We start from the raw sequence: 26,441 nt of genomic DNA, 5'->3' as shown, positions 1-26,441 counted from the left end.
GGTCCAGGGGGCTCTACGGAGTCACGTAGAATCGGCATCTACACTTGAGTGTAGCAGAGGCTGACAGTGTCCCACCCGCTCGACCAGGACGGACCCAGCCTTCCCGCCTCCCTGGGCTCTGCTTCCTGGGCGGCTCAGGCTCCTTCCCAGGCCCGGCACCAGCTGCTCGCCCCCACGCCTCCCTCACCAGACCGCCAGCCGCCTCCCACGGGCCCTGCTCGTCCGGTATAACTGACGACGTGACGTTCCTTTCAGGGGTACAACTCAGGGATGTGACAAGTTTGCACGTTACGCCGTGCTCACAAGTAGCTACCTTCTGTCCCCACACGTCGTTATCGCAGCGTCACCGACTGTATTCCCCGAGCTGTGCCTTTCGTTCCCGTGACTTCCTTACTCCACACCTGGAAGCCCGTATGACCGACCCTCTCCCCTCCACCCATTTTCCCCACCCGCACCCCCTCCCCTCTAGCCACCACCAGCATGTTCTCCGTATTTATAGGCCTGATTCTGCTTTTTGTTAATTCATCCTTTTTTTAAGATTCCACTCCTAAGAGGAATCACATGGTATTTCTCCTTCTCAGTCTGCTTTGCTTAGCAGAATACCTTCTAGGTCCTCCCGTGGTATCTCAAGTGGCGCGGTGTCATCCTTTTTATGACTGCGTCATGTTCTGCTGTGTGTATGTATATATATACGTATGTGCATGTGTATATACGTGTATACGTATATATATACATACACATACATATACACGCCACGTTGTCTGTACCCGTTCATCTACTGAGAGACCCTTAGCTTGCTTCCATACATTTAATCCTTTCTGGAAGCAGCTGGGACTAGAAAAGAAGACAGTGGGACTTGCAGGCCAGGTGCTCAGGCCCAACTGGGGCAGGCAGCACCCTGTGCAGTCACAAGATACTGATCAAGGGCCCACGAGCCCCAAGCCCATGCTAAGTGCTGAGGGCCCAGCAAAGACACCTTCCCTGGGATACAGGACACCTGCAGGAGGCCACAGACGATGGGGAAAGAGTGCCTGCTGTCTGCCACTTGGAAGGCGTCTCCCCCTCCAGGCAGTAAGAGGGGGGCACTGAGGGGGCAGTCTGGGTGAGCCTGCCGCCTCTCTCCAGCAGCTTAGTAACATGATGGGGGGGGGGGGCGGTGACAGGGAGCAGGGAGTGTGAGGGCCCTTCAGTGACTTTCATCAAGGCCTCTCCTCTATGTTCCTCACTTGAGCAACTCTCCTCTCCTCTCCTCTAGGCATGGGGCCCTCTCCTGGATGCCCGCCACTCTGCAGCCTGGGATTCACAGCCCGGGGGGTGCCCCAGGGACTGAGCGTGGGGCACAGACCGCCAGCATCAATATTACACAAAGAAGACACTGCTGGAGGGGACTGGGCCTGCCCCGGAAATGGCTCTGCACTGAGAACATGGCACCGTGGGCTACATCAACCCCGGGGCAGAGACTGACTGTGTTTTTTGGGGCTGGGGGTCCAGCCCCTGCCATGGGCTCCTTACTCAGGCCTTCCGGAAGGCTTGATCATTGAGCGGACACAGACCATTCAGACTTACAGGAATCTGAAGGTCCCGCAGAAAGCTAGAACCCCATCTGGGAGCGAGCTGCAGGCCTCCCGGGGTACCAGGCCCCTCCCCTGCAGAACCTGGGCACCCCAGGTTCCAGGTAACCCAGTTAACCAGAGCACGCACTTTCCCAGCCTCCCTCCTGCACACTCCAAACCCTACTACACGACCACACTATTTTTAGCCCAGGACCTAATAATCTCTGCAGTGGAGGCTTCCTTGTGTGCACTCGATTAAAGGGAGCAGCAGGCTGGAAACGAAAACGTGATCTCCGCCCAGGAACACCTGATCTGCACACGGCCCAAACCTCCCTCAGTTCCTCTGCCAAGTCGGGGCACTTTTCCGAGAAAGTCAAGATCAAACCGATCCTTTACTTCTGTGGACTGTCCTTTGCCACGGTCTCTGGGCCAGCCTCCCTCACCAATTCAGCGCTGGGGTCTGAAGCGCCCAGATTTCCGGCCAGTGCAGCACCCCGCCCGGGGCTCCCAAGTGATTCAGCGGCTGGACCTGTGGCTCCCGGCACCAGGGCCACATCCTGGGGCTTTCAAGGAAGAGGTATTTTGCTGGCAAGCAGGAAGAGGGGGCGGAACTGCAGGGCGAAAATAAATCAAGGAATATAAATCAAAGGTTTACGAGGGGTGCCTGGATGGCTCAGGTCACGGTCTCTCGGTCCATGAGTTTGAGCCCCAGGTCGGGCTCTGTGCTGACAGCTCAGAGCCTGGAGCCTGCTTCAGGTTCTGTGTCTCCCTCTCTCTCTGCCCCTCCCCCACTCACGCTCTGTCTCTCGCTCTCTCAAAAATAGATAAACGTTAAAAAAAAAAAAAAGAAAAAATAAAAACAAATAAATGAAAGGTTTACGGATAGCCTTGGAGTAGAGCTAAACACAAGCGTCATTAAGTGCCCACTATAGGAGAGACTCCTGGCCGAGCCCTTCACACACAACCCTGACCGCCGGCATTTGTCATCAGCCAGCACACCTGTTGCCCTGGCATGTCCTACTTTTAGTGGCAGACACTTGGGTCACCTGCTGTCAGGTGGCCACCAGGGCAAGACCATCGTAGGCCTCTCACACCCATTGCTACTCTGGATCCTCTGTCCAGTTTCTGGGAGAGAACTTCAAGGCCCAGGAAGGTTAAGTTACTCAAGGAAGCCTGCGCAGTCAGTAAGGGGCACACCCTCCAGGGACAGGGAGCGACCCAGTGCAGCCCAAACGGCTCCCGGAGTGTATGAACTCCAGCCTCCTCTCCTGGCTGGTTAGTTCTTCCAGCCATTCCTTCATCTGTTGTTCTCTGGGGAGGCTGACAAGGCCCAGGCCCGCATCAGCTCACTCGCCTGGCTCTCCCTGGGGCCGGAGACAGGGCTGGGCACAGGCAAGGCAGCCATAAGCATCTTGTAGAGCATAGGAACAAATGAGTGAGTGAATGAATGCGAGACACGGGTAAGCCACGCTAACTTCTGTGCCTCCCTTTCTCATCAAAGATCTACCCCAAAGACCCGGGGTAAACAAAGCATCCTACGTGGCAAAGATCTTTCTGTCCCTCTGCTTAGCCAGCCTCCCACAGAGCCACACAAAAGCCTGGCTAGAGAGAGCAAAGGCACAGACCAGAGCGCTTGCCTGAGGCCAGCATTGAGAGGGACTGGGAAAGGAGCAGCTCATGAATAAAGGTGACACGAGACAAAGCTGCAATTCAGAAAGCACACACACACACAAAATGAGCTCCAAAACATCATGATACAGCTGCCCACAAAGGCCTCTGGCCAGCCTCAAGTGAGCATTTCTGCTGACCTCGGAGCCGGAACCAACTGGAACACTGCCAACTACAAAGTCCTGCCATGGGGCTTTTTGGAGGCTTCTACATCCCTTGTCAGCCCCAAGTGGAACTAATCACACTGGTTCCACCTGCTGCCCCCCCTTCCCCCCCCCCCACCTCCCACCACCCTACCCTCCCAAGCCCAAAGCCCAGTTTGGCCTGGGGGCCTCCCGGACCCCACCACATGCATCCGTGAGCCACCCACGCACACAGGTACCTCCAGAGGCGATGTAGAACCCGCTGGGCGCGTACTTGGCCACCACCACCTGATGGGCATGCTCCGTGTAGATGTCAGCAATGGCTGGGTTCTGCAAGGAGGACACAGAAGGAACACAAGGAATGCTTCCCACTCCCCCGGCTAGTGGATGTTGGGGCGTGGGGACTGGGATAACACACACACAAGCACCCAAGTCAAAACCTCCATAGGGAGAAATCTCAGCAGCACCTCTACCCGCCCGCACATCTTCGGGCGACAGAAATCCAGGTAGTTTCGTCTCTTTCTCTTTAGCCTACAGCTGTAGAACTTGAGAGGATGGTCTGTCTTTTGCTTTTCCGCACTTGCCATAGTACCAGTACGTACTTGTGAAACACACACACGAGACAGAAGTTGCACGGAAAGTCGACTGTCCTACTTCCCTTGGTGGGAGGCTGCCATCGGCAGCTGCGTTCTTGAGGCACCTGTGGTCCCCCTGTTCACAAGCATCTCTACCCCGGCTGCCACTGGACGGCCTGTCACGGGGCCCTGCTTCGAGCTCCAGGAGCACAGTGGGGCGTGCGGGTGGGAGCCTCTCTTTGTTACAACCTTCGCCGGGAAACGTGGGCTTCCCGCTCGCTTCGCAGCACAGATGGAGGGTTGGCTGGACTGGCACCAAGAACGGGGCCGGCATCTGGGAGCAGGAGTACCTCTACTACTCAGCAACAAGGTTTTAACGTAGAATTTACTAAAAGTAGAGCACGGCGTCCCCCACTCGCACACACAGCCGAGAGGCCTCAGTGAACCCGACACACGCATACTGAGATGCTCTCAATTCGTCTTGGCAGCCGGGCTTTCTTTCAGGGGGGAATAAAGACGCGGTCATCTACTGCTGATTCCCGCTGTCCACTTTCTCTAAACCGAGGGCTCTTGAAAGAGGCAGCTTCCCACAGGCTGGAGACTGAGGCCATGGCAGGTCCCAGTGTGGGATGCCCAGCGTTCCAGAGGCGGCTGCTGCAGGTACATCTAACCTGATCCCCAACCGCCCCCACCTCTCCCCGACCTGACCACAAGATCAGAGGCCTGCATTCTTCTCCGCCCTCTGGCTATGGGATCCCCATCCCTCAAGACTGAGTCCAGACGGGTACACCCTGAATTCTAGCCCCGCCCACCGCCTGCCGCCTTCTGGCTCTCCTCTTAGTCCCGTGTCTCTGCAAACATTGTTCCCCTGGCCAGGAGCAGCCCTCCTGCCTGCTGACACCTACTTATGAGGCCTAACCAAAGACCTGTCTCCTGCATGAAACCTCCCGGGACGGCCTCCTCTCTCTTCGGTGCCTCCAACGCTTGCGCTGTGCCGCTCTGCTTTTCCAAAAGACGTACATTAAGTACCTGTTTCCACTGACTGAAAGAAATCTGAACAGCATTTTTCACTTTCATGACGAAAGGTAAAAGGCCAAGATAGCATTCGGCATCGGTGCCACAGCGAGATGAGCCGGTATGGGGCGGTTGGGCACCCCCCCACCCCCCGGAGCAGCGAGCGGCGCCCCCCAGCTCCTTCCCTGGGAACCACACTCATCACCGCAGCGTCAAGCTGCCAGAGCTCTGAGCTGTGTCTGAGAGCATCTGCGCTTTATCTCAATTTATTTCGTGCATCTGTTAGCAAGATGTGTCCTAAGGTCTCAGAAAAGCCTGAGAAAGGTGATTTGGGGGTGGGCCTAGGACCACTCAAAAATTTTTTCATTATAAAGTAATGATAACTATTTCTTTGCTTTAGGCCATTTTGGCTCACAAAACGTTTCCTAGAACACTGTGTTTTTGGACAGCGGGGAGAGCTGTAGTCCTGAACCTTCTTGTCATCTCTTCTCATCTGTTTTTCTGCAACCTGCTTCCAGGGCATTTATCTTTTCAGCCATGATGGCAGTTAACGAGTAGCAGGTGCTCAATAAACAGTTTTTTGGAGAAAGAAAAGTGGACGGAGTCCCTTTTACCCCCGAGACTTAACGCTTAGCATTAAGTGACGTAGCAGGCAGTTGATACACGTTCTTCGCAGATTAATCCACCTGAGAATAATCATTTGCTAGTGAAATTAGAAAGGTACGATGTATTCAAATGGGATGTCATGAATGGCAAACAGGCACAGGAAAAGGTGCTCAATGTCATCAGCCTTTTGGGAAAAGCAAATCAAAACTACAATAAGATACCGCTACGTGCCTGCTGGATTCAGCAAGACCAAAAGAACGGTATCACCAAATGCTGGCAAGGACAGGGGTGCGGGGCGCTGGGATGTTCACGTGTTGCTGGCAGGAACGCAAGACGACGCGGATGGAAAATAGTCTGGCTAGTTCTGCACGAAGTTAGGCAGACGCTTCCCACACAAAACCCTGCAATCCCGCTCCTAGGTACGTACCCAAGAAATAAAAGCACACGTCCACAAAAAGACACATGCGTGAGGGTTCATAGCTGCTTTATGCATTAATAGCCCCAAACTGGGAACAACCCAAAGGTCCACCAACAGGCGAATGAAGAAACACCGCGCTGGATCCATACAGTGGATACAACCCTGCGATAAGGGGGAACAAACGACCGACTACCAACTCAGCAACCACACTCAGCAACTCCAGTGAACTTTACAGGCATTATGCTAAGTGAAAAGGACACAAAAGACCACCCTGGGTTGCGTGGCTCCTTCTCCAGGTTGTTCCAGAGAAGGCAAACTTAAAGGGACAGAAAGCAGATTGGTCCTTGCTGGGTGCTGGGGTGAAGGGAGCCCACTGGCCGCAACGGGTTAGGGGAGCGCTTCTGGAAATGACGGGAGGTTCTGTGTCCAGATTACAGTGGTGGTTACAGGCCGTGCACATTTGTCAAGCTGTGCAGCAGAGGAATCTTCCTGATCTTCCTATATCTAAATTATGCCTCAATAAAATTAAGATGTCTGGTATCCAACCCACTCCTGGCCCAAATTAGTGCTTCATGTTCTATAACCCAACCATGGGACGCCTGGGTGGTTCAGTCGGTTAAGCGTCCGACTTTGGCTCAGGCCATGATCTCACGGTTCGTGAGTCTGAGCCCCATGTCGGGCTCTGTGCTGACAGCTCAGAGCCTGGAGCCTGCTTTGGACTCTGTGTCTCCCCCTCTCTCTGCCCCTCCCATGCTCATGCCTGTCTGACTCTTGATAATAAATAAACGTTGAAAAGAAAATTTCAAAACCTGACTATGGACAAGACCCCTTGCCCAGAAACTGGCCAAAAGAGGTGCTCAGACAGGCCACCACTACCAAGATCCTTCTCCAGATGTCTGTTTCAAGGCTGACTGAGGGGCACCACCAGCCCACCTTACAGATGAGAAACCCATCCCAAGGACAACTTGCCAATATGTTGGCACTCAGGCCCACTGGGGGTTCCGAGGACCCAGGGCAGGGATACCAGATGAGTAGGTAGAGGTTCTGGGCAGAAGTTCTGCCCCTAAACGGTCAGGGTTGCCAGTTGCAGGGGCTGTGAAACGCCCGAGGTCATCCCCAGCAGGCTCGGCACCAGAATCCCAGGCTGCATGAGACATGGCTCTTGTCTGCCTTGCAAATGCAACTGAGCCAGCGAGCGAGGGGCCAGATTCTCCAACTGAACACGATGATTTCAGCTGAGTGTGTGCCAACCTCCCCAGCTCTGCTCGGCACACACAGGGAAGCTGGCTACTAGAGGCAGAAATAACGGGTCCCCTGTCCCCACTGTGTCCTGCCAGCTCAGGCTCATTCCAGATCCGCGGAATCTGGAGTCTGTAAGGCCCCAGGACTGGGACCCAACACCCACTCCCCTGCCTCACAGGGGGTGGCAGATCCCCCTCACTTGTCCCTCTCCTGCTGCCTTGGTGAAGAATACACTTGGGTGAGTAGTTTATTTGGAGCAGGGCTAGGGAAGAGAGGAAATGAGGCACGGAAGGGAAAGAAGCCAATTCTGGGTGCACCAAGGAATAACCCTGTGGCGGCAGGAGCTCCGCCTCCCTCGGGGCCCTGGGAGATGCTTCAGGCCAGGCCTTGGGGTCATCCCCCAAAGGGTGCTGAGGCTGGGACGCCCCTCCCCCAGGCCTTCCTGCACTTCTACTGGCAGTGCAGGTGCTTGCCACCAGGGTACAGGAGACCTGAGACACAGACCAGGGCGAGACCCGGGTGCCAAGGGGATGTGGGCTGGCTGGCTGATGGCTGGCTGGCCACAACTTTCCATCTACTCGCCCCCGACCCCAGGCCTGCTCCTGGCCCTCCACACCCCCGCCAGTCTTCTTCAACAGTTCCCAAACCCACCTCCTCTTTCCGCCCCTGCCAGATTCCGTCCAGGTCCCTCCTGGGGACCACGACAGTACCTTCTGGACTGCTCTCTACCTTCCGTGGACCGCTACACCCCTCATCCCCCGTCTCTAAGTCCCATGTCTCATCACCTGGTTCCCCTGCTTGATATCCTTCCCTCGGGAGCGGCAAAACCCGACCCACTAACTGCACTCTTCCCGGACCCCCCAGCACACACAGGACCCCCCACTCCAGCCCCACTCAGGCCCTCCCGGGCTGAAGAGCTGCTCCCTGGGCCTTACCTGGCCAGGGCCCCTTCCCTCCCCAGGCCCACGTGGGGACTAGAACAGGAGCCACCCACCCCCAGCTCAGGGTCTGGCAGTGGGCACTCAGCAACATCACTGAGTTACACACAGAGCTCGGGGCTGGTGAGACCCCGGGGTCAGTCCCAGAATTCAGCCCCTGTGCCTGGGAGGTCAGGGAGCCTCACGGAAGACACGGGCCATGGCCGGCCATCACGCACCTGCAGACCCAAAGGCCTGCGGGGGAAGCAAGGTGAGGGTGTTTGGGCTGCTGACAGAGTGCCAGATTGGGGCCCAGCGGGGCCAGATGAAAGCAGACCTCTCAACCGAACCTCAGGAGGCCCATTCTCCGTGCGGACCAGACACCCCTGGCCTCCCACCTGCGCCAAAACCCCTCCCCAGGGCCAGACCTTCTGCCAGGAGACTAACCCCCATCCCTTCCCAGGCCCTGCCCCATCCGGGAGATTCGCTATACCAATGAAAGGGGGGGGGGGTCCCGAAAGTCACTTTGTTTGGGCAGCATCTGGGCCACCGGCTTCCCCAAAGCTCCTTCACGTCCCCATGTCTGCTCAGGCTCTATCTAGTGCCAAGGAGGGGTCAGAGGCCATCACACCATGTATAGTGGGGTTGGTGACTGGCCCAGGTCACAGGGAGTGGCAGCTTTCACCTCAGCTCCTCAGCCACAGTGAGCGCGGCGGATGCATCAGGAGGTTGGAAAGGCCTCCCCAGCCCACCAGGGCTGAAGCCGTCGGACAGGGCTCTGCGAGAGGGGCCTCCGGGCTGTCCTGCAGCAGCCGATGTCCCCTGGAGCCTCCAGAGAAAGCCCTAGGCTCCTCCAAACTTGGACCAGGCAAAGTGAGCGTGACCTTCCAGGAGGATTGCATTTCAGAGCTTTCTAAATTCTTCTAGTTCCTAAAAGCAGTAACCGGTAGCTGGACCCGTGTATCAGACTCGATCTGCAAGAGCCTCTGTTCACTGATGACCAAGGACAAACTCAAATTACTGCACGGTAACCTGGCTCCGAAGCAGCTACAAGACATCTGTACTTCCCGACTGGCAAGGCTGAACCCAGCAGCCGAGCCCCTCCACACAGCCTCGAAAGACACACAGAACACAGACGGATGGCTCATTTACTCCTTCCAAGAATCTGGGCTGGCCCTGGGGATCCAGTGGTGAGCGAATGCTTTGCAGAAATAAAACCCGCCACCCAAGCTGCACCCAACGAGCACCGCCCTGCTCGACCTTGGAGGCTCCCTCTCGCCTGCAGGAAACGCACCCTCCCCCAGCAATCCAAGGTCCACTTTCCATGATGCCCTGCTCCTTCCTCCATGAAATCGCTGTGACTTTCTTCCCTTTATCTGCCTCGGCCTGGAACGCCTTCGCTCCTTCCTGATCCTTGATGATGTCTCCTGTTACCTTCTAACACCCAGGTGAAAGCCACCTCCGAGAATCCTTCCCCGATGCTCCCAACTGGAGACGGTCTCCCCCAACCCCCAATGCCTATTCCCATCCAACCTCCCACCCCACCACCCTTACTACTCTCCGCCATGTACCACGGGCCATTCTGACATCCGCAAGGCTTCACGCTAAGCAGACTCCACAGAGGGCAGGGCCTGTATCTGATCCAACATGGCAGCCTCCAAATGCCCCAGGAGACCAGGGCTCGCTGGACCCTGAGGGCCGTTTGCGAAATCGCTGCGTATGGAGGGTTCACTCTTGGCCAGTGGACCCTTCTGCCGAGTCCTCTGAAACCTCACAGGAAGGTAACCTCACAACCCACTTCACAGGCCAAGAGACGTGGGCCCAGAACGAATGACATGCCCAAGGCTAACCGCTGGTAAGCGGTGGAGGTGGGGACCTGAAGTCAGGTAAGAGCCTTCATTCCTGAGTTTTGGCCTCTCACTTATGGTTGGAACCATCGTTAGCCTGATTCTTTTAACTCAGAGTAGCACTTCTGTCTAGCCCACAGGTTTCTGAACGGTGTGGGGCCAGGTCATTCAGCGGTCCTACAGGGCCCACCCCTCCCGGAGTGACTTTCCCTCCTGCCTCCCAGCTCAACCCCTTCCCAATGGAGCAAACCAAGCCTTAGAGCAGGGACCCCAGCACAGACAAGGCCACCACCACCTCCCTTCCTGTCCCTCCTCTCCCTCTGCCTGCGCAGGGCCTCACTGAGCAGTCATGAAGGGACCCCTGGGGCTTCAGTCTGGCACCTCTAGAAAGAGACAGCACTGAGCCACCAGGGCGGATGTGAAGAAGGCGGCACCGCGTACCGTCACAGCCCAGGCAACCCTCCAGGAATACTTGTGGAAGGACTCTGTGACATCCCACAGTGACCCTGTTACCTGTTCTCCCCGTTCTTACAGATAAGAAAACCAAACTGGATGAAGTACGTACGTGAAGTGCTCGGCCACTGCCCAGCATACCAAGTGCTCAACAAAGATGAGCTCCTTTACCAGAGGCGGTGCTCAGGGCAGCGTGCTGGACCAGCAGAAGCCTGCGGTCCCCGCAGAGAAGGGTTGAACACAGGCGGGGCTGGGGCTGGGGCTGGGGCTGCCCAGGCTGGGATGGCCTGCGGTGGAGCAACTGCCATTTTCTGGGTAAGGTTCCAGGGAGCAGAGATAAAACTGGTGGGTGGAAGCTACTAGCAAGCTGAGCAGAGCCTGGGATCCAGGTCTTTCTAGGGGGTCCACCACCACCAAAGCCAGGCAGGTTCTACCGAGACTCTGGAAGAGAAGCAAAGAAGCAAAAAAGGGCCCTTTCCAGTGCACAGCCTACACGTCATCTGCAACAAGGCCCCGTGGGGGATGACGGCTGGGTGCGGCACAGGGATCCAAATGGGCACCTCCAACCGTTCCGGGCACGGCCGACTTCCACAACCCAACGGGAACCAGGACCACCTCTCCGCTGGCCTCAGACATGAGGCGGCAACCTTGACTTCTTTAAGCTCCAAGGCTCTGAGAGCCCGCTCTACACCCCCACAGACAGGGTTAAGGAATGTACTGAAGCCACCGCCCAGAGCCCATGTCAAACTTCCTCCAACCTCCGTGCACATTTGGTTCCCGGTCTAGATTCTCCCCCATCTCTGCTATGTCTCTGTCTCGCTCCTCTTCCCGGAGAACTCTTACTCATCCTCCAAAACCCAACTCAGAGGTGTCCCTTCTCCAGGAAAGTTCCTTGTTGCTCTGTGGTGCAACTGGTTCTTCCCTCTTGTTTCCAAATCATTCAGGACATTCTTTTTCTTTTCTTTTTTTCCAGTTTATTTATTTTTGAGAAAAAGAGAGAGCACGAGCGGGGGAGGGGCAGAAGAAAGGGAGAGAATCCCAAGCACAGCACAGAGCCCGAGGCAGGGCTCGAACTCGCAAACCATGAGGTCATAACCCGAGCCGAAATCAGAGTCAGCGCTTAACCAACTGAGCCACCCAGGTGCCCCCAAATCACTCAGAAGATTCTTTTAAAGCGCCTAACCAGAGCATTAGAATGTTACTCACCAAGGTTCTCAACGCTACCGAGATTTTGGGCCACATAACTTACAGGACAGTCCTGAGCATTGTGGGATCCTGGCAACATCCCTGGCTTCTGCCCACTAGACAGATACCAGTAGCACAAAAAAATGTCTCCAGACATTGCCAGATAGCTCTTAGGGGGTGGGGCTGGGGGCAAAACCTCCTCCCAGCCACTGATTTAAATCTTGGACACGGTGGCCATGGGCAGGGCTCCGCAAGACAAGCTTGGTGAACGTGTGGGGGAAAACAGGAAGCAAGGGCTGGTTCTAGCAGCTAATCAGCACTTGCGGAGTGCGTTTGTCTTGAACCTCCAACCTGAGGCACAGAACAAGCTCTACTACAGATCTGATCACGTTACTGGTCCACACAGCTCCGTGGCCTTGTCTGGGCCTGACTCCTCTTAAAGATCAGACCCTCCCCCAGGTCTCTCCCGGGTTAAGCTCATGCATGTGCTACCCTGCTCATTTTCTGCACAGGTGCTAACCCAGCACACTGCTCCCTTCGGTCACCTGCTGGCTTGTTTCACTCCCAGCGAGGCCACGAGCTCCGTGCAGGAGGGGGCCTCCCCGGGATCTGTGCTCCCAGCACACACAGCAGGGACTCAGGAGGCACGTGCAGACAGACAGAAGGGACAACGTCAGCCCTTCTCAAGCCATCTGTCCCTTTACATACCCCCTCCCCCATGGGGGGGGATGCACAGGTGGTCCTTCTACACATGACTGGCTACAGACCGCACCATGAGAAGCTCAGCACTCAGGTTCAACAACCCTGAACTTCAACGTTTATTTATTTTTGGGACAGAGAGAGACAGAGCATGAACGGGGGAGGGGCAGAGAGAGAGGGAGACACAGAATCGGAAACAGGCTCCAGGCTCTGAGCCATCAGCCCAGAGCCCGACGCGGGGCTCGAACTCACGGACCGCGAGATCGTGACCTGGCTGAAGTCGGACGCTTAACCGACTGCGCCACCCAGGCGCCCCAACAACCCTGAACTTCATACTGCACTTGGAAGCAGAGAGTGTTGAACTGCAACAAACATTTCACTTCCTAGAATTTGATTTCATGCACCTAATTTTTTCAAATATACAGATTTCAGTTCTGGAATCTAGGGACCGGGTCCTTTAAAAAAAAATTTTTTTTTTCAACGTTTATTTATTTTGGGACAGAGAGAGACAGAGCATGAACGGGGGAGGGGCAGAGAGAGAGGGAGACACAGAATCGGAAACAGGCTCCAGGCTCTGAGCCATCAGCCCAGAGCCTGACGCGGGGCTCGAACTCAGGGAACGCGAGATCGTGACCTGGCTGAAGTTGGACGCTTAACCGACTGCGCCACCCAGGCGCCCCTTGGGACCGGGTCCTTTAAAAGCAAGCCCCAAACTCGCCCTTGTAGCAAATCTGCTGACTGCTTGTGGCAGCTTTCAAGGGGCTTCTGACACTGGGCAGTTCAGAATCACGGAGAAGCTTCTTCACTGCCACTGGGAGAAAGCTCTTCCCTGTCTCTGCAGAATAGGCAGGGGCAATGGCGACGCTGGCCTCGAAGTAAGAATATACCAGGCTCTCCCCTTCTGGAGTTTTCTTTTTTCTGATTTTTATTTTAGAGACAGCACAAGGGGGCACAAAGAGAATCTTAAGCAAGCTCCACTCTCAGCACGGAGCTCAACACGGGGCTCCATCCCGCGACCCTGGGATCATGACCTGAGTCAAAATCAAGCGTCAGATGCATAGCGGACTGAGCCACCCAGGCCGCCCCTGGATTCTTCTATTCCAGATGGCCACATCACTGGAAACTTTTAATTCTGCAGGTGTGGCCACGGATGTGCTGATAGGAAATAAATACTCTTTCCTCAAGTTTATGAAGTGCCAGTGTGCTGGGTTCACAAAACAACTTTTAAGTCCACACAACGAATGGGAACTTCCAAATGGGAAGTCACAAGGGTATGGATACCTGTTTGGTATGAAAGGGAGACGCCACAAAATAAAGATCCAGCAACCTTATGCAGGCGGAGCTTTTCTTATTTCTAGGCAGTAAAACCTTCAATGGCTGCCTGTTATCTCCATGGCACAGCCTGGCTTTCAAGGCGTTGTGACAAATACTTACTGAGCACCTGTTATGTGCCAGGTACTCTCCTGGGGGAGGACACAGAGGTGAAAGAAACAGAAGAACAAAGTCCTACTTTCAAGGAGCTTCCAGTCTGGTTACAGAAGACAGGCAGATGGGCATATCTGGTCATAGGATGTGGTGGCCTGCCCACCGGCTCCTGCCAGGTTAGCGCTGCGGGGTAGAGAAGGCCAGGATGGGAGTGCTATTAGTTCCCATGTCCTGAGACAGATGTGTGGCATGTTTCAGGAAGATCACGGAGGCGAGGGTGCCTGGAGATGAGTGAGAAGGGTGGGGTGGGGTTTTGGGGGTGAGACCGAGGTACCAGGCTCGATGGTGAGGCCGCATCAGCCATAGTAAGGGAGGGCAAAGAGGACAACGAATGCCACCTCCTATCTTACCAAACCCGGTCTAGCCGTGCTCTGAGAGCAGACTGGAGGAGAGCCAGCACGGAATCAGGGAGACCAGTTTGGGTTTTCTGTCTTGCAACCCAGAGAGGATGGTAGCTTGGAGGAGGTGGAAACAGCAGGTAGAAAAAATGCCGGATTCTGAAGTTAGTTTGAGAGGAGTCACTAGGATTCACTGGAGAATTAAACATGGCGTGGAAGAAAAAGAGCGAAATCAAGCAGAAGTTCAAGGTTTGGGGCCTGAACAGCTGGAGCGATAGCGTTGCTGTCTGGGGGACAGGACACACAGGAAACCCTACTGTGCTTAGGACACGTCAAGTAGAAGCCAATCAGACATCTGTTGGACATTCCACAACCGGGTCTCCACCTTTCCTTCGGATCTCTTCTCCTTCTTGAGCCTGTAATTTAACCAGACCACCTTCCTTCCTGTTCCCTGAATGTTCACGAGGGCTCACGTCTTTTTTCCCAGGAATGTTGTACCCTAATAAAAACGGTGCCCATCCTTAACTGAGTACCAACGGTCCCTCAATCCAACAAGAGCCTGGGGTGCCTGATGTACATCCAGATCAGGAAGGGACGCATTAGCAGCACCGTGCTGTCCTGGGCCCTGCAGAAACTTACAAATAGGTGGGAAAGAAGAGCAGAGGCACCCTCAACAGAGAACGGTGAAGCCTGGGGTACTGGTAAAAAGAAAGACTTCCGAAGAACGGGCAGAATGAGTTGCACGAGGCGGGGAATGTTGGCGAAGGGGGTGCTCGTGTGCGACTGTGAACAATTCCGGTGGAAACAACTCTGATCGCTGGCCTCACCTCTCTTCGGAGCAACGGGCCCAGTGGCGGGGGGTGGGGGTGGTGCTGAGAGAGAGGCTGCAGTTGAAGAACCCTCCCTGGTACCAGACACACAGTGGCCACCTCACGGGAGGCCTCCCGTCTGGAAGTACGCGCAGACTGCAGGGACATGGGCATGACTGCTAGGGGCAGGCCTGGTGTTCCAATGCTCTGGATCCCTGAGAACGCTTTAGTCCACTTTGTTTGCCAAACTGCCAGTGAGTATCTACTCTGGGTCGTCTAAACTTTTATTTACTCGAACTCTCGGGACCTCACCCTGGAGACCTCCGGATCATTACCATCTAAGTCTTTGGCAAGGTTTCCCCCAGTTCTGAGCGAGGCCAGATCAGCTTTCTAGGAATCCGTGTGACTAGCACAATAGCTGTTAGCACTTTCAGAGAACGTTCACACCCACCCACCCCCTTCATCTGAGGTGCCCAGCAAGCCCGGGCAGGGCTGAAACTGTCACACGGGGCTCAGTCCTTGAGCAGAGGGGCAACGGTGACAGGCTGGCTTACCCAGAGATGAGGGCAGAGCCAGAAGCACCTCAGACCAGGTAGAGGCCTCTCCTTTTACAGGCAAGAAAGCAGAGGCCCACACAGCTCCTTCGCTCCCTCAGCCAGTTGTGAGGTTCCTGAGGGCAAGTGCACCCGATCAGCAACAATCCCAACCCACTAGGGGTAATCACTCACAACAGATGTGAATCTAAGCTGACATCCCTTGGGAGCACGGCCAATCAAAATCATCTACCTACATACTGTGCACGAGGCCCGACCCCAAGCACAGTTCAGGAGAACATCCCCCCCCCCCCCCAATGGTTGTGCTGGCACTTTCCCCTTTCATCCCGTCACTCAGGCTGGGGAAGGGTGAAGAAAGATTTCAGTGTGCAATCCCGGCGGTGGGGAGACCAACAAGCAGACTGGGTCGTTTGGGTAATTACAGAGGAGTAACAGGATTCCCCACGACATTGGCTCGACAAGCATTCTTGGCCTGAGTACAGAATGTCTGTCTCAATGCTTCATGGGAATAAACCATTCCTGATTTTGCGCCGGGGCTCAGATCCGGATGGTGTGCAGAGAGGCCTGAGTGTGAGTCCTGGCCGCTCACACTGAGAGCCCCTGGGTGTTGGTAATGATTATACACAAGGGCCATTTACCAAGCACTGGGTGTGTGCCAGGCGAGCCGGTGGGAGGGACGCATCATCTCATTCAGCGGGCACAGGCGGTCAGGGGAAGTGGGGGGGGGGGGGGGTGGGGAGCCTGGTGTCATCACCTCCATTTTACAGATGAGGGCACTGGGATTCCCAGGCCCAAGTCACCAGCTACCCCAAGGTCAAGCAGCAGCTGGCCGGGTGTGTCCGATCCCCCTAATCCAGAGCGCTTATACTTATGATCTGAACTAATCTGAGCCTCAGTTTCCCCATGAAAAGAGTGAGAAGTGGGCCTGGCCACCTTGAAACCATCTGCTAGTCTGCTAGGCTTCCGAGGTGTGGTCCCAAGGCTGAGGGGGCGTGGCGTCCTCACCCTCCTCAGGCTGCGGAGAGCGGGAGAAGAAGCCGTAGAGGGGAAGAGGAATTAACCTGAGAGTCGCGCCCAAGATAGGAACCCCCGCCTGGGCGGGGGGATACGGGGAGGAGGTACTCACGTCGATGTTTCTTAGAATGACGCACTTCCCATTAGTGTAAAGAAAATTGTTGCCCTTGGGGTCGCCGCCGATGATTTTAGAGACGCCCCTCTCCACCTGGGGGAGGCTGGCGAACACCTTCTCTGCGGAGACACAAATCAAGCAGAGCACGTTAGGGGCAGCCCCCGCCTCATCCCCCAGGCCGGGCTGAGGACCGAGGGGTGGGAGCGGACTAGAGAGGGGCCCTGGACCGGTCTCAGCCGGTCACCTGTTGCCACCACCAGGAGGGGCGGCAGCCACTTTGAAGGAGCGCAAGGGACGGCGCGACTTCCTGGTCTGCGCTCCCGACCAGGCCCTTCAGGGACGCGGGGGCTCCCACGGGCCCAGCCCGCAGCGCCAACTTTGGGGCACCCCCTCCCGGGCCGGGGATCGCCGCCGGGCGCCCCGAGGGCGGCGGGGCGCTCGCCGGCCTGCGCCCTCACCCCTCCCCCGCGGCCCGGGACCCCGCCGGGCCGCCCGCGCCCCACCGATGGCCGAGGGGACGGGGGACATAGGCGCCCACCCCGGGGGCACGGGGCCGCGGTACTTACTGATCTCGTACGGCATCCTGCCCACTTGTTACCGCGCCGCGCTCGCCGAGAGCCTCCGAGGCCGCCCGCGCCGCGAAGCAGACTGGCGGAGGCCGGGCCGGGGACGGGGGCCGAAAGGCGGAGCCGGGCGTGCCGGGCGCGGAGGGGGCGGTCCGAGGCCGGGGCTCCGAGGCCGGCTCGCGCCCTGCCCTGCGCGCTGCCGCTGCGGACGCGCCGAACCCGGAAGCGCGGCCCCGCGCGCGGCTCGCCCCCAGCTTTGACCATATATAGTCAAGCGCTCGGCTCGGCGGCTGCAGCCCGCGTGAGCCTGCGCGGACGGGGCCGCCCTTCCCCCCGCCCCGCGCGGGGCCCGCCCCGGCCGCCCCGCCCCCGGAAGTGACGTTACACACGGTCCTGTAAAAGGGCGGCGCGGGAGCGCCCACTCCATCAGAGTGGTCCTGGTCGCGGTTGGAGGAGGGTTGCGGAGTTTTTCGGGGGAAGGGAGAGCGGGCTTTTCGGGCGGCTCCTCGCTGGAGTTCTGCGGGGGCCGAGCGTGCTGTAGCGGGGGGCCGCGGAAGCCCTCTCCGTGCTTGTGTTTGCGTAGCGGGCGTTCCCGAGCCGCTAGCCTTCCTGCTGAGGCTGAGTCGGCGCCCGTTCGGGTTTTGCAAACATAGTGGGTTTGTTTTTTTTCTTGGAAGTTAGATGAGTGGGAGTCCCCCTTCCTCAAAAACTGTCTCGCAGCAGAAACCTTAGGGATGTGTCTTTCTGGGCCCAAACACACACACTCTCTCTCTCTCTCTCTCTCTCAAAACTTTAGAAAGCTAAGAAGCCAAGGAGAGCAAAAGGGAACGTAGGTTCTAAGAATACCAGAGTGGGTCAATGACGGAGGGGGAAGGCAAAGGGGAACTTGGAAGATCGAGGCAGCGGCTCGGAGCCTCACTTTCAGCAGGGATTGTAGTTTTCCTGAGATGGGGGCGGGGGGGGGGTGCCAAACGAGAATCTGTGAAGCACCTGTGGGTACGTAAGCGTCTGAAGCCTGCGCTAGAAAACCTCACAGTGTGATGGTTGAATTCCTGTTTTTCTAATCTGGGAAGCCTAGTAGGCTCTGTTTTCGAACTGGATCCGGGTTCTCTCTTCCTTGGCTGTTAGTCAAGAACCAAGCCTTGAACGCTCACCTGGGTAATTGCAGGTGCTTGTTATCTAGTCTGTTAAGCTCCTATCCTCCCTCCCCTTCAACTCAGTCTGTCTTCCAGATTGCAGCCTGAGCGTTTTTTCTAGAAGCTGAAACCTATTTTTTGCTTTACAAAACTCAAAGCTCTTAAGCTCAAAAGCTGAGGTCTTCAAAGTGGCCGACTGGGCCCTAAGTAAAAAGTCTCAGGGTTACAAAAGGCTCCATCTACTGCCCTTAGCTCTATCTTCTTTTTTCCGCACACCTGCTGCCTTGTTGCTCCCGGAATGTCCCAGGCATATTCCTACTCCAGGGCCTGGGTGATTTGTTTTCTACTTTGAATTATTCTCTCCAGAAGTACTTAACTGCTTCAGGGTCTCAAACGTCACCTTCCCTGACGACCTTACTTTAAATCACAAGCTTCCAGCCCTTAGGGATACATTCCTGAATCCTCCCTTTCCTGTGGTTTGTCTAGAGTAGATCCATCTGGCCCACATTGGATGTCCAAATGGATGCCCCTGCACCCCACGTGCAATCTTGGATCAAGAAACAAGGGATGTTAAGGTAGTTCTATGAACAGGACTATAGAAACGTAAATTAAATCTTTGTACCAAATGAGGATTCCTAAAACAAGTGGTCAAGCAAGTGTTGGCTATTAACTAGAGAAACCAGGATTTAATGATCAGACTTTAATGGGACTTAAGGTTCAGAACAGGTGAATTTAAGTTCACCCTTAGGATATTTACGTCGTGGAAGGACCCCGGTGGAAATAAAACGAAGGTACCCAACCTCAAGCACTTGCAAGCTTTAACATGTATATAAAGCCTTCTGTTGGATTTTGATGCTACTTGGAAAGCAAACCTAAGTAAAACATTCCCCAAACCCTGGCTCGAGGTCTTGCTGCTAGCTTGTGATGTTGATCTGCGGACTTAAATTGGGGGTGGGGATGGGGGTGCTGCCACTAGCTTAAAAAAAAGTTTACAGACAACGTGACTTGGCAGGCAGTTGGGATACCAGGGTGTTATTCCTCTGGTTCGTCTCCAGTGTGAGAAACCCGCTGACCCAATCCAGGGGGACGCGGAGACTGGGAGCACAGTGAAGCGAGGCTGTAATGAACGTTCTTGCGAGAGCAGGTAACTGGATAGACGCAACGGGGCAGTTACAACAGGCAATTGATCTCCTAGGGTGCAAATCCCTCCCCTGGTTCCTCATTGGCTGAATACTACAGAAGTTATAGTCTTACCCGGAAGTCAGCTATGCCCACGTGAGGCAAAAACTACAGTCCTTGAGGGGCGCAGAGACTTCGGTTTTTTGGTGCATGCTCATTGCAAAGCCCAAGAAAATAAGCCTGCAAAAGTGGGGAGGGGAAGAACCAGGAAGTGAAGTATCCAAGGGTTTAGAACTCCCGGGGGGCGGGGACGGAGAGGGGAGGTTCATATGTATTTCAAATACGTTGTAAACCTATTGACAGCACTGCTTTTCCTTGTGAAAAGGAATCCTCTTCTTACATCTGGAACGTTCTGTTTTGGCTGTCTAAGCTGTAAGGACTCAGTGACCCCTGAGTGATATGTGCTGTGACTAACCGTAGTTCCGGTGCTTTTCCTCGGGTTCTCCTCCCTTATGTACGCCTTGGTTAATACAACCACCTAACAGCCTGCCCTTGGTCGCCAGTGAGGACCCTGAATGTCTATATCCTGGTGACTCCTACTCTACGTGTTGGTGCAGCCACTTCTGGCAACTCCTGTTCCCAGCTGCCTCCCTGGCATCTCAGGGAAATCCCGAGGGCACTTCCTGGGACTAAACCAGTCTAAGACCAACTCCCCTCCACACCCCCCCCCCCCCCCACACACACACAGGGCTGATTCTTTGAGGGCTCCCTTCCCACAGCGACCAGCAATCCCGGTCTCCGGCTGCACTGGTCAGAAACCTTAGCCCGATCTCACCCCTACATTCGACCCTTCACCAAATCTCGTTCCCTGAATGCCTGCATCTCTTAAATCTAACCCTTCCATCTCCTAAACACGGCTGGCCTTCAAGCTTTCTCGCCTCCTCTGGGCTACTTTAACCACTTCCTAACTGCTGTATCCACTCAGAGCCAGAGTAACCTCAAACCTTGTCAGCAACCCCCACACCTGTCTCTTAACGTGTAGGCCTGGGGAGGATGTTGGTCTCTAAGGCCCTGGGGGACCCAGGCTTTGGTTGGCTCTCCAGTAGCTCTGTCCCTGTGTCTTTTCCAGCCACAGGGGTCACCTCAGGGCTTCTCAGCTCTGCTGCTCTGCACGGCGGCTGCTTGGGAGCTGTGGCACCTGTGGTTTCTGAGCTTTCCCTGACACCCCAGGGTAACCTGGTTGCAGTTGCTTGAGTGGGGTAACGGACAAAACCCTTCCACGGGCTTCCAGGAGTAAGTACGAGGCCTCGCCGCTTCATTTCAAGTCTGTTCTGACAAATGTTTTGTGGTGAAAATAAGGGTTCAGAATGCGTGGCACGCTTAGCCCAGGAGTCCTGGTTACCCCTTCCATAAATGAGGAACCTACAGGAGACCTTTGAGGCTCCTGCTTCCAGAAGCTTTGCAGAAAAACAAAGGAATCACAGGAATTCTGGCCTTGTGTGCAAGGCCTGTAAACCTACTTTTGCACACTTCCGACCCTCCTGTTCTCACGTCTGAGGATCTGGAAAGGGATCTCCTTCCTGTTAAAGAATATTGGGCCCCTGCAAAGGGCACTGTGCCCAGATGCTGCAAGAGCCCAAGAATGGGTGCTGATCCTCTAGAAGAGCTTGTGGTTGGAATAGTCCATCTCCTGGAGGCAGGGTCCTGTACAGTAGGGGAACTTCCCCATCACGGGCTCAGATTTCTCTAGAAATCTTGGTCTCTTCCCTGGGTCCTACCCTACCATTTGCAAGCCTGCTTGGGTAAACCACCCTCGATTATCTCTGAAATGTTGCTGCAATAGATAACGTCTCCATCTCTAAGCTGGCCATACTGCCATCCTCTCCGTTCTGCCATGAGCAGACCCTCACTTGGAAATGGCCAGGGAAACGTCCAGGTTTGGCTCAAGGGTCAAACCCTAGTTTACCTATGAATGGGAGCAGAGTGACACGGGGCAGACTTAGCTATAGGCTACCCACCCCATGATCCTGGGAGCCTGGGGCGGCAGGGCTTTGGGCTGCCCTCCTAGAAGGGAGAACTATTGGGAGTGGGGCCATCACCCAACGAGCTCTCCTGCTTGTCCTGTCAAAGAGGGTTGATAATGCAAAACCCTGGCCTGTCTCTCTAAACCTATAGAAGAGTGTTAACCTCTGATGTGTAAATTCTCCAGCCCTGAGTGTCACACCTTGCTGTGGATGCTTCCTGTGAAGCTGCTCAATCAAAAACCAATGGTATTTCATGGCCCCGTGGGGGAACCACGCTTTGCCAAATGACTGCCTAACACCTGTAACCAGTGCAACAAGAGTGTTCAAATTCCTGCAAGCCGTAGGAACTTGTGCATAAGTTGTTTTCCCATTTGAGCTTCTCTATAGCACCTCTATCTCTAGGAGAGCTCTGTTCCTGCGTAGCTCCAGACTAAACACAGTTCAGGGAACATCTCTTACTTGATTACTGATCTTCGTTCTTCAAAGCCGTGCTTCATGGACTGCTAAACCTCCGCTATCTGTCCTAACCTGGTTCGAGACTTGGACTTGCACAACTTCACTCTTTGAGCACAGGACTGTGAAGGCTCTGGGCCAACCCTCCGCTTCCCTGCCAGTCTTTGCTCTTTGTACTGACCTCCTGTAAGTTGTAGGATGAATACAGCCGCTGCTCTTGCTTTTCTCTGCACAGCAGGTGAAATGGTGCCCTGAAGGGAGGTAGAGTCCCTGTCCTCACCTCTGCCTCCCTTGAAGGGGAAGGGCTTTCTTGGACTTCCCTGATCTTTTCGTGAGGACTTGCCCAAGTTTCAAAGCAAAGGGCTACAGCCAGGATTCAAGCTTGGGTCTGCTGTCTCCAGAGCCCAACTGTTGCCCTTCATGGGGAAAGGGCTGTACGAGACCGGCGCAGCGTTCGCGAGTCTTGGTGTTGATGAATAGACCGCTTTATCCCCTTGTAGTGAGCGGTGCAATCCAGTAGCTCTTTGGGCAAGTGCAAGGATGTCCGTCATTCTCTAGTTGAAATGCTGTCATTCTGGGACAGATACTTAGAATTACAATGTGGCTTTTCCTGGACTTACACCAGAAAATGATCCGGCTGTCTCAGTCACCATCTGGCTCTGGGGACCTCTGTCCAGGTTGTACCCATAAAGCAGGCACGTGGCTATGCGATCCCTTGACATTCTGCAGTGCTTGGGGTGTCTGGTCTTGTTGAATCCACACGACTCCTGAAACAGAATGCTACGGGCACCGGTGACAGTCACAACAAAGTTTATTGCAATGAGAGGCAAGGCAAACCGATGGATCGGGACCGACACTCTTGACCCGAGTGCTGTCTCGAACAGCAGACGTATGGGAGGTCTTATAGCTGACCACATCATCTTATCACCTGGGAACAGAACAAAGGAATAGTTCCCAGATGGAAACAGTTCAAACAGGCCCTTGCCCCAATCCAATCAAACACTAATCCATCTCTTGATAGGATAAGGCTGTTATCTTTTAATCTACAGTGTTAAAGCTGTTATTTCTTAAGGCTACAGGTTAGCCCTAGACTACAATTTAACCCTTACATAAGGACACAAGCCATATGGGATTGAGGCCTACCTACTCTGGTATGACCTCATAATAGATTGTCAGCAATGACCATATTTCCAATTCACCTTCTGAGGTACTGGGGTTTAGGACTTGAATGTATCATTGGGGGGATACATCTCCATAACAGTAGGTAAGAAGCTTGCTGGTTTCACTTGACCGTCCTCCCACCCTGAGCCCTGATTGATGTCCTGAGGCCCCCTTGGAGAGAAAGACACAAGATGCTGGAGTGCGCAGATGTATGCTTTGGCAATGACAGCAGTGACACGAGAGGTTCACCACCCATCTTTGGAGCACCTGCCCTTGGGGAAAACCAACTAGGGTTTACGAACAGATCCATGGGCAGGTGTCCTACCAAAGGGTCTCCAAAGTAATGATAAAACAGCTATTGTCTGTCCCACCCCCTGATCTGGCATTCCATTCTAAAATGGTCAAATGTAGCATCTTAAATGGCTGCCTCTGGAACAGACCCCAGAGAACACTTTGGGTGTGTTTGGTAGTTACTTGCTGCCCTTGGGACTGTGAGCCCAATTCCTCGACCTGACCTAGCATAGCCATGAAATTACTTCTGCGTCCAAGTGCAGCCGCAGGGTGGAGGCCGCCGTGGATGGCCGGGAGCCGTTTGGCCTCCGTGCTTAAGTCTGGGCCTGCAGAAGGCCTTCGTTAGGCCCTTTGTCCTGGCTGGGTGGGCTGTAGTCCCCACCAGTGGCCTTGAGTTAGGGTAGTCGGCCTCTGTGTACGTGGGCAACTTGATCCGTATCGTACTGTCCGTTTCCAAGGCAGTAGTTCTAAAGGGACACTCCAGAGTGAGGCTGGAGATGACGGTGTTCCAACTGACATCAAAGTTAACAGATCGAGGAGCACCACTACATTGGGGGATGATTCGCATATGGTTTTGATTTTATTCCGACTCTGACATCAGTTAATGGACCAAGGAGCACCACTACATACAATTGGGGATAACTTGCATCTGGCTTTGATTTTTTTAAATTCAATTGATGGTTACATTTGTTTCAGGTGTATAACTGATTACTTCTACACAACACCTGGTGCTCATCACAAGTGTTTAATCCCTACCCTGTTTCACCCATCCCCCCCATCTCTTATAACTGCTTGTTCTGTAAGAGTTTGATTCTTTTTCCCCTTAGCTTGTTTTAAGTTTACCTGAGTGACCTCGTATGATCTTTGCCTTTCTGACTTGGCTTAGCATGATACTCTAACTCCATCCATGTCTCTGCAAATGGCAACATTCCGTTCTTTTTGATAGCTAAGTAATATTCCACTGGACATAAATCTTTATCCATCAGTTGGTGGACACGTGGGCTGCTTCCATCATTTGGCTATTGTGGATAGTGCTGCTATAAATATGGAGACACGTGTATCCCTTTGAACTAGTATTTTTGTGGTGTTGGGGCAAATACCTAGTAGTGCGATTGCCAGATGGTGGGGTAGTTCTATCTTGAGAAACCTCCACACGGTTTTCCACAATGGCTGCATCAGTTCGCATTCCTACCAGCAGTGCAAGAGGAGATTCCCCTTTCGCCACATCCTTGCCAACAGCTGTTTTGTTTTTAGCCATTGTGACAGGTGTGAGGAGTATCCCCTTGTGGATTTGTATTTCCCTGATGAGTGATGCTGAACATCTTTCCGTGTGTCAACCATCTGTAGGTCTTTGGAGAAATGTCTACTCAGGGCTTCTGCCCATTTTTTAATTGGATTTTTTTAATGTTTATTTTGAGAGCAAGCGTGAGCAGGGGAGCGGGGAGAACCCCAAGTGCAGGGCTCAAACTCCCAAAATTGAGATCCTGAGCTGAAATCCAGAGTCTGATGCTTCACCGACTGAGCCACCCCAGGGCTACTGAGCTTTAAAATCTATAAAAATAAACTTACAGCTACTCTTTACCATCAGGTCTGTCACTTGCAAGTATCGTCTCCCATCCCATAGGTTTCCTTTTAGTTCTGTTTGCTTTGTGCAGAAGCCTTTTACTTTGAAGTCACTTTTTTTTTTTTTGGCTTTTGTTTCCCTTGCTTCAGGAGACCTACCTAAAAAGTTGCTACAGCCAGTCTCAAAGAGGTATTGCCTGTGTTCCCTTCTAGGATTTCTATGGTTTCAGGTCTCCTATTTAGGTCGTGAGTGAATCCATCTTGAATTTTTGTGTATGGTGTACGAAAGTGGTCCAATTTCATTCTTTAGCATGTTGTGGTCTAGTTGTCCCAACACCATTTGTTGAAAGGACTATCCTTTTCCCGCAGGATAATCTTTCCTGCTTTGATGGACCGTATAGTTGTGGGTTCACTTCTGGTTTTTCTATTCTCCATTGACCTACTGTGTTCATTTTTGTGCCAGTACCATACTGTGTGAGTACTACAGCTTTGTAAGATGACTGAAGTTTGGCTATAAGGGTGCCTGTCCGGTTCAGTTGCTAGAGCATGCGACTCTTCCTCCTCGGTGTTGAGTTAAAGCCCCATGTTGGTCTTGGAGCTTACTCAAATTCTCCAGTTTTGGTTTCCTCCCCCTCTTAAAATAAGGTCTGCAGTCTTCTCTGGATATGTCTGTTCCATTCAAGCCCTACGGGTCTCTGGGCTGCACCTATTCTCAGGATTGGGCAGGTACTTACATGTCTGAGCCCCAGACTGGACGATGGTGCAGCATTGGCTACTGTGGAGACTTGAACGTGGGAGAGGGAGTGTGGGTCCTTAAGATGCCTGCCCCTGTCGGTTAGCAATGATAAAGGTCAGGCAGTGTGTTTGCACGTTAGCCATGCACCTAGTGTCTGCCTGGTATGGTGTGGATATTGAGTAGAGGACTTCCCTCCTGGACCACTAGAAACCAAAGGGGAAGAAGATTTTAAATTCCAAGAGTGTTGGGATCCAGTGTTCCTAGTGGCGGTCCTTGCAACCTTTGCACCTTAGTTGCAAATGCCTTGTTACAGAGCAGAGACAGAGCCATTATTCTAGCGAATGGCTGCTTGTGTAGCACAGTATATCAGTATTTGCTCGCAAAGAGCTGATTTCAACCCTCTCTTGGTGCCCACCAACCACACCCCACTTTCTAGTCTCAAGATACTTGACTGTTGAGGAATCAAGCCAACGCTTCTGGATGTTTCCATCAGGCATTCCCCAGAACCAGCAATTGCAAACCAGCTCCCGGGACCCCTGCCATACTGTAAAGGAGTAAACTAGCTGGGGCTAATCTGTTTTTTTTTTTTTGTTTGTTTGTTTGTTTTTTTGGTAGTGCTTAAAATTGTCAGTCTCATTATAAACACTGCACATGCTAAACATGGGATATTCTTAACTGCAGTTAGACCGTGACTCTCCTGGGGCAAGTCATGGAGCCTAGGTCTCCTGACTCTCTCAAATAGAGGTTTCCTCTTCAG

The 26,441-nt window shown here is 54.0% G+C and overlaps 1 protein-coding gene and 1 long non-coding RNA gene across 2 annotated transcripts in view; one reads left to right on the top strand and one right to left on the bottom strand.

Annotated features, from left to right (window-relative positions):
• WDR1 (WD repeat domain 1) overlaps nucleotides 1–17,310 on the bottom strand; it is a 45,197-nt gene extending 27,887 nt beyond the window's left edge. Inside the window, exons 1-3 of the mRNA XM_030314202.1 lie at nucleotides 17,202–17,310; nucleotides 16,633–16,754; nucleotides 3,604–3,694 (exon numbers count right to left, since the gene is read on the bottom strand). Coding sequence (XP_030170062.1) covers nucleotides 3,604–3,694; nucleotides 16,633–16,754; nucleotides 17,202–17,217 — 229 coding nt within the window. The 5' untranslated portion in view covers nucleotides 17,218–17,310. The remainder of the gene's footprint in view (nucleotides 1–3,603; nucleotides 3,695–16,632; nucleotides 16,755–17,201) is intronic.
• Nucleotides 93–24,885, top strand: LOC115512815. Its single transcript, XR_004343563.1, has 3 exons — nucleotides 93–411; nucleotides 24,437–24,442; nucleotides 24,875–24,885. It is a non-coding gene; the product is annotated as an uncharacterized LOC115512815 (long non-coding RNA).
• Nucleotides 24,886–26,441: the final 1,556 nt, after the last annotated feature.

Source organism: Lynx canadensis, chromosome B1 (genome assembly GCF_007474595.2).
Source record: "Lynx canadensis isolate LIC74 chromosome B1, mLynCan4.pri.v2, whole genome shotgun sequence".
Taxonomy (NCBI): domain Eukaryota; kingdom Metazoa; phylum Chordata; class Mammalia; order Carnivora; family Felidae; genus Lynx; species Lynx canadensis.
The sequence above is the reverse complement of the archived record's forward strand: the minus strand, read 5'-3'. Positions and strand labels throughout refer to the sequence as shown.